The 8,457-nt window shown below is 38.1% G+C and overlaps 1 protein-coding gene across 19 annotated transcripts in view; it reads right to left on the bottom strand.

Annotated features, from left to right (window-relative positions):
- Window positions 1-8,457, bottom strand: part of SLMAP (sarcolemma associated protein) — a 164,091-nt gene that overhangs the window by 42,138 nt on the left and 113,496 nt on the right. For 11 of the 19 annotated variants that reach the window (XM_005868385.2, XM_014541353.1, XM_005868393.2 and 8 more), the window contains one exon: window positions 7,132-7,194. The exons of 6 other annotated variants lie outside the window; for them this stretch is intronic. In XM_005868385.2, coding sequence (XP_005868447.1) covers window positions 7,132-7,194 — 63 coding nt within the window. Of the gene's footprint in view, window positions 1-7,131; window positions 7,195-7,952; window positions 8,015-8,457 lie in introns of those variants that run through there. 2 more of the 19 variants (XM_014541358.1, XM_014541359.1) reach the window with 2 other exon arrangements.

Here is an 8,457-nt window from a genome sequence, read left to right as displayed (position 1 = left end):
TTTCAGATTGCAAAGGGCCAGACCATTCATATGCAAAAGCCTCTGTGCACAGCTTGGGTGGGGCGGGGTCTCAGGGAATCAACAGGACAGAGCAAACAGCTATGGCTGATCCTCAGTCCTGCCCTAAGAGGCCCTGGGTCTCAGTGTCCTGCAGTAATTGCTGAAAGCACCTCTGAGAGAAAGCTGCCCTCGAGTTTCGACTGATGCCAGACAGTCCAGTTTCTCCCCGTATGAGTCTGGGTCCCCAGAGACTCGCCCGGAACTGGAGTTCAGAGCAGTTGGGAGCTTGTGACTCCCTCCTGATTGAAAAAGACAACCGCGTCCTCAGTTGCCAGCCCTTCCCGTACCTCTGCACTTTACTTCCGCACCTCCTCTGAGTCTCAGTATGCTTTTCTCTTTCCTTCTAGTTGTAGAATTTCCACTCAGCCAGCCTTCCTGTGGTTCTGGATGATGTCCGTTTTGTCTTTTAGTTGTATTTTTGAAGTGGTTGGGCAAGGCAGCAATTTCAGGTGTTTGCCTATGCCGCCATCTTGGTTTCCCGACAAGAGCCACTTTTTTCACATGACAGCTACAACTAATTGAAGCAGAAACTAACAGTACTGACTCTCAGACATTGATGTCAGTTAGCTAGGCATCTTATACTGACAGAGAGAAGAATACCAGATGAATATAAAAGAACTACATAATCTGCTGTTATAACTGTCACCCTGAAAAATATTTTTAAACTCAAAGTTAGGTTTTATCCAAAAAATAATGCTATGAGTAAGGCATCAAAATAATGTGATTGAGACCAAATTTTTAAAATGGCATTGGTACTAGTAATTAAAAGTTAATCTCTAGATTGTCAGAAACATATTACTTTAATAGGAACAAAAAAGCCAGATCAATCAGCTTTCATTATCTTGTGACTGGGAATAAAAACGAGGAAAACAAGTTGCTTCAACCACCCCCGCCCCATGAGTAAGTTTTCTACCTACCAGTTAACATGTGTGCCAGACATTAGAATATTAATATTATCTCATTTAATTCTCATATTGATCCTATGAAGTAGGTACTACCATCCCATTTTATTTTATTTTTTTAATCCTCACCTGAGGACATTTTCATTGATTTTTAGAGAGAGGGGGAGGGAGAGAAAGAGAGAAATATTGATCAGTTGCCTCCTGAAAGCACCTCAACTGGGGCCGGGAATCAAACTGGCAACCTAGGTATGTGCCCTGACTGGGAATTGAACCTGAACCCTTTTGGTGTACAGGATGACACTCCTACCAACTGAACTACAACAGCCAGGGCCATCTCATTTTATAAATGAGGAAACTGAGGTATAAAGAGGTCAACTGCCCAGAGTCATATTGGCAGTGAGGGAACAAATCAGAATTCACATCAAGATCCCTATGATGCTGCTCTGGCTGGTGTGGCTCAGTTGATTAGAGCATTGTCTCATGCACCAGAGGGTCAAGGGTTCGATTCTCCATCAAAGGCACATACTTGGGTTGCAGGTTGGATCCCCACCCTCATGGTATGTGTGGAAGGCAACCAATTGATATGTTTCTCTCACATCGATGTTTTGCTCTCTTTCTCTTCCCCTCCCTTCCATGCTCTCTAAAAATCAATGGAAAAAATATCCTCTGGTGAGAATTTAAAAAAAGAAAAAGAAAAAAAGATCCCTCTGATCCTATTCTAAACATCATAAATGAAAATGAGCTGAAGTCATCTAACAGATCATTAAAAGGAAATACAGTAAATAAACTGACATTAGAATTAACATCATGATACAATAAAAGTAAATATAAACAATCAGCATTTATAATAAAACCAACAATTTATTTCCCTTCAGAAAGTAGCAGTTCACAAAATAGAGAGCTTTTTTACCTCATAGGGGAGGTCCAATGACTTTGTTAATTTTAATAATGTAGGTTTTTACAAGGCAGATTTGTTTCTGCAGCAAAATAAAATTAATTAAAGCAATTCTTGCTACAGAAGATAGCCTACATTTTTATAAAAACAATTCCAGAAGCTATTTGTCCGAAAACATAAGAATAAGGAATAATAAATAAGAGAAAAAACTGGAATTCCAAGATAGATTGAAAACTAAATGAAATGGGTCAATTTTAAGAACACAGAAACAAATCTGTTAGAAAGATAGCTCACCCGGGAAATGATTGGTACAAATAAACAAAATCCCTCCAATATCCTAGGCTGGACAACTACTTTAAGAATAAAGAAAGAGAAAATTAGTAACATCTAGTTTAAACTCAGGAGTTTTCTTTTAATGAGGCCATAAACTAATACGAGTAGGGTGGGAACCACACCAAGTGTTTTCTATTCTTTGTCATAAATAAAGTGCTTTGGCTGAGGAAAATAAAAGTTTAAAAAATGAAAAATTTTAAATATGTTTTAAGTAGAATATGTAATCAGACTAATCCAAAGATTGTTCAGAGAGACTGATCTCATAGTGATGAAAACAATCACAAGAGCAAGAGATTCGATGCATTCATCACTCCACATAAGGCAATTTCTATGTGAGAGCAAAGCCTTAAAAGAAGGGAGGAGGGAATGACATACACAGATAGTGACTGTGATTTCAAAATGGACTGGGAGGCAGGGAGAGAATTTTTTTTTTAAGTCAGGGAAAAAAATCACCCAGCTAAAGTGGCTCAGTGGTTGAGTGTTGATCTATGAACCAAGAGGTTATGGTTCTATTCCCATTCAGGGCACATGATTGCAGGTTTGATCCCCACAGTGGGGCCTGCAGGAGGTAGCCGATCAATGATTTCTCTCTCATATCTCTCTATCCCTCTCCCTTCCTCTCTGAAACCAATAAAAAATGTTTTCAAAAATCAGAAAAAAAACACAGTAAGACATGAAATATTAAGAGAATTAGATAGACTCTTGCCTACAATAAAAACCGTTAAGTCTTCTAATAAGCACAGATTAAGAATTCAAAGATGGAGGGGGTTTGGTGGAGGTGGAAGAGGGTGTAGATAAATGGTGATAAAAATAAAATTTAAAAAACAAAGAATTCAAAGACATGAGGTTTATTTCAGGGCACTTTTTGACCATCATAAAAGGGAGATGCCCTTGGGGGAGGGCATAATTTACCTCTACAAAGGAGCCCTCAGAGGAAAGTTCCTCAGGCATCCAGCATTGCCTCTGCCCTCTCCTGGACAAACAGTAGGAAGAGCAATGAGTCAGGGTCCAGGGAAGGCTAAGTAATGGCAGGTCTCCATGTCCTCAGATTCTCCCCCTTTTACCCTTTATCTTTTCACTCAGAATACAAGTTAATCAAGTGATAGAGTTCAAAAATACATATGAAACAGATTTAGAGATGCACAATTTAACTGAGAAAGCATCTTTAGCGGAACACAAAAGTCTCAATACATTAAGTTTCATGGTAAACCTTGAGTAACTAAAATTTGCAGGGAACATAGAATGTGAAGTTCTCTTTCAACCTCATGCTTGAAACTCTGAAGGAAATATTGCTAGGCCTTTTTAGCAAATTTCATTAAAGTTACTGGTTAATTGTAGGTTTTATATAGTGTATTTTTATACAGAAAATTTACTTCACAGTTCTGGAATTATGCAAAAGGTTATATTTATAAAGTCTGTTCAAATATAATCTCTTTGCCTGGGATTAAAAACTTTTCTCCTAAAAAGAATAAAAAGAAACACAGTGTGTTTTACCATAAAAAGAAAACAAATAGAAATGTGGTCCAACTCCATTAATTTCCTCAAAATTACTTTATAATGGAGAGAGCCACTAACCACACTGTCTCTTATAGATTCATACACATAAACTGGAAAAAATCTCTCAATAAATTAAAAACAGACATGCAGAATCCTACAGAAGTGAACTATTGGCTTTCTAATTTTTAAAACACAGGTGAATTTAGTATACAAGTACGGTAAATAATGAAAGCTAGGTATTTAACATTCGCTTTCTAAAAGATTGGAAACAAGAACGTGAAGTGTCTCTGCTCACAGAATATATATTTCATGTTCAAGATCATAAATCAGCTCAAGATGCCTATCAATAAAAATAATAGTAAAAAGCTTGTATGTGCTTGTCAAAAAATAATCCAAAATTATTTCAGAAGTTCACTTGAAGATTTTTGCTAATTGCCTTGCTTGCCATAATACTTATTACACAAAACAATTTTTATAATGGCAGCTTGTCATAAAATAATGAAAATGTCCCCTGTAACAACAAATCGAACTAGAGATAACCCTTACTATGCCAACTCTGGCTATCCAAATTTAAGGAACAAAACATATTTGGAAAATCTATATACATAAAACCCTAATAAACAAATAGACCAAACGGCAGAACGACCGAACAACCAGTTGCTATGACATGTGCTGACCACCAGGGGGCACATGCGAAACATGGCGGGCATCAGCAGCAGAGCACAGAACATGGGGGGCATCAGCTGTGGCAGGATGGTGGAGCAGGTGAGCAGGGGCACCAGACCAAGGCGGGGGGCCAGTTGCTGTCATCTGGGTGAGCCTCTGGTGGTTACTGAAAATTCTTTGCTCCCAAGCATCATAGTCATGCCGGGTGCTCACATCTGCTGCCGGTGGCTGCACCTGCTGCTGGCGCCAGCCCTGCTCACACCCGCTGCCGGATCCTGGCGCTGGCCCCAATCACTCAGTGCTATCAGTGGGTGTAAGTGGCGGCTGCCGCCCCTGATCACCCCTCAGTGCTTCTCCACCTCCCCTTGCTCCTGAGGGGTGATCAGGGCTGGCAGCCGCTGCTCGCACCCACTGCTGGTCACGGCCCTGTTCGCACCTGCTGCCAGTGCCAGAGCCACGGCCTACACTTACTGCCAGAGCCGGCCCCACTCATACCCACAGCCGGCACCAGAGCCACCGCTCACACCCAGCGCCGGTGCTGATTGCTTGGCACCTTCAGCAGGTGTAAGCAGCAGCTGCCGGCCCCAATCGCCTCTGAGGGTTTCTTAACCTCGCTCTGCTCCTGAGGGGCAATCGTGGCAGCAGCCACTGCTCACACCTACTGACGGTGCCCGGCCCTGCTCGTACCCACTGTTGGTGCCGTCCCCAATCCTCTGCGCCACTGGGAGCAGCAGCAGTGGGAGCGGGGCTGGCCAAGGTAGAGGATGGGCCAAGACCTGCCCCTGTGTCCACCGCAGCCTAGAGGCCCACAGTTCCTTTCAAGGTGCACAAATTCGTGCACTGGGCCCCTAGTTTTAATATAAAACTAGTATTCTCATTAACCAAACTCTTGCTACTGAAACTCAGGAACCAAACACATTCATATAATGGGCTATATCCCTAGCTACCTGAACCTACAGTCCAAACTTTCACTATTTGCACTCAGAGACTAAATGGATTCAAATGTCTAGAAATACTTGTCCCCCGTTCTTTGGTTCATTCTTTTTCCATAAGAAAAGGACTTTAATTCTTATCCACCACCAGCCCCAATCCCCGTGTACCACATTTAGCATTTTACCATGCCATTACATAGTCCCCATAAACATCTTATTGGCTAATATCCCCATTGAGGGGATTGCTGTAATTTACTCAACTTCTGCTCTACCTCTGAATGTTTATTTGGTTCATTTTCTCCCTGTAACCCAATAAAAGTTTCCAAAGTTGTTGTTTTTTAATACAAACTTTGTTCTGCATTACAACTACAGGTAAATACTTTAGACATTTTATAATATTTTAAGTTATTTTTGCAAATTGTAACTTAGTATTACATTCTTTTGATAGTTCTCTGTTTGCGTTCAAATATAAATCCCCAAAGTAAAAAAGATAGTCATATTTATCTTTGCGTTCAAATATAAATCCCAAAAGTCAAAATAAAAATAACATTAAAAAATGGTCACATGTAATAAAACTAAGTATAAAATCCTTCTCCTAAAGATTTATAGTTTATATTATATATTCTACTCTAAGTTGGTTTCAGTGGGTACCAATTATTTTTTGCCCCAAATCCCTGTGCCAATTTCCTGTAAAAGTGATATTTAGTTATCAAAAGATAAAAAGATGCACTTATTTTTGCTTTATAAAATTTTAAAGGAGAAAGAAATATGTCATATCTATTAAATCATTTGCCTCAAAGTAATATTAAACTTACACTCAATATTATAGTCTCTAAAATGGACTAAAACAGAAGCTCTTGTAACACTATTAAATGAAATCCCTTAAAGCATCTCTAAAGAGTATAACATTTGATCTGTTGAGTTAATGTCTGCTATAATTACCAGGAGTAACCCTTATAACCTCAAATACTCTTAGATGGGGTGGGAGGGAAGCATACCACACATGCATGCACACCCACTAAGTGACTTCATGAGCATAGAAACTTGAAAAAACCACTCATTTCAAAAACAAGAGAGTAAAGAGGAAGAGAAAAATGCCTGACAAAGTGTGTGTCTGATAGGAAAAGTATAGAAGTCATCAATGAATTTTACTATGCACAGCGACCTTTAATTGTCACTAACGAGATGAAGACACTACCTCAAGCTTGTGACTGTTATAAATTTAAGTAGCCACGTAATTTTCAAGTAAGAGGGAATTCACAATACTTGTGTTCAGAATTCAGCAGAGGTATAAATCACCTCAAAAGTCAACCTATCTATTTTAAAAATATTATTAAAGGTAGCCCAAGGGGAGGTAGTTCATGTCAGACTATAGGACAATCTGTTGCTACTCCTTCCCTAGAAAGCTCCTGCTACCCTAAGGTCATTTTCATACCTGAGTGCCTAAAGTAAACCATTGTTTTATGCATCATTTAAGAAATTTATTTAAGAACCTCAAAATCCAAATCTGTGACTTAAGCCCTAATAAAACAGGTTAATATTACTCTCTCTTAAGCTTAGGTGTAGACATTCTATTTTCTTCCCCGCTCAACAATGATTTTTAATTAACAAGTTTGAAACTTTCGCTTTGTTTTTGTGGGCCATATGAAATGTTCATATTGCAACAGAAATATTTTTCTCAAAAGAGAGAAACATAAACAGTATGAAGGGGTTCACTGCTGTCTGAAGATGGTCCTTTGCGCACCACCACAATAACAAACATGTTGAGATCTTCATTCTCCCTCTCATTTCTCAATTTCAGCCCCTCACTTCATTAAAATCGATGTGAAAAATACTCTGTACTCACGCTGGCATTCTATGAATTGATGAATAAAAGTGCAGTCCCCGCCACTCTTTGAAAGCAAGTGCTCTAATAAAGAAAGAAACACCTTTAAGGATATAGTTTGTTGCTGTTTTTGAAAACCAACAGCAAAGGTAGAAAAACTGAAATGTTTTAACATGGATAATTCTGAATGCCATTAATAAAAGTTTAATATATTGTAATACTAACAGCAGACATTTTTGGAGTTAAAGTGAAATGACTAAAAATTGTAGTTATATAATCATTATTTTATACCCTGAATGGTTAGCTTTTAAAGGTGCAGTTTCTATCCAAAGTGTTCAAGAAAACCATAGAAAAATATTGCTTTAAAAACTTTGTAACATTTTTAAAACATACTTTTCTCTATGAGAGCTTAATAATCTTAATTTCCAAATTTTACATTTGTTCTTACTAAATACATTTTCAAATGACTGTTCTCTAACAGTCCCTCTTTGAAACTATTCATCTGAGTTAAGAGGAAAAGATATTTTAAGAATACCTTTAAAATTTTAACGAAAATGATGTAATATTTTAATTTTTAAACTTTCATTTCAGTCTTCCTTTTTTAAAACATAATTTTCTTTTTAATCCTCATGCGAGGATATGTTTTTCATTGATTTTTAGAGATGAAGAGAAGAGGGAGAGGGAGAGAGAGAGAGAGAGAGAAACACCAATCAGGTGCCTCCCAACTGGGGATTTAACCCAAAACTTAGTAATATGCCCTGACTGGGAATCAAACTACAACTTTTTTGGTGTATGGGACAATACTCTAACCATGTGAGCCACCAGACCAGGGCCAATCTTACCTTTTGAGCCTTTTAATCTGTACTTCATATACTATCAAAGCACTCATTATTTATTTCTGTCCAAATGATTAAAATGAATGCCTGCATATTTGAAAATAAGAGCTTGGTAAATGGTTTTCCTCAGGTCAAACAGAATTTGGTTTTTGGTTTTTAATGGGTGCAGAGAATCAAAATCTAACACAGTAGTTTAATAAAAGTTTTAGTTCTTTTATTACAATAATCTTTACTTTGATTCAAATAGTTAATTTCTAGATCTGGATAACATCTTTCAATTACATATTTTTATCTTTGAGAAGTTCAAGTGTTAAAAATATACTCCAACATGATGACTATCTGGAAGGTGTGAAAGCACTACAACCTGTCAAAGAGGACAATGAGTTAGTTAACAGGGGTGGGCAAACTTTTTGACTCGAGGGCCACAATGGGTTCTTAAACTGGACCGGAGGGCCGGAACAAAAGCATGGATGGAGTGTTTGTGTGAACTAATATAAATTCAAAGTAAACA

Source organism: Myotis brandtii, unplaced genomic scaffold, assembly GCF_000412655.1.
Source record: "Myotis brandtii unplaced genomic scaffold, ASM41265v1 scaffold268, whole genome shotgun sequence".
NCBI lineage: Eukaryota > Metazoa > Chordata > Mammalia > Chiroptera > Vespertilionidae > Myotis > Myotis brandtii.
The sequence above is the reverse complement of the archived record's forward strand: the minus strand, read 5'-3'. Positions and strand labels throughout refer to the sequence as shown.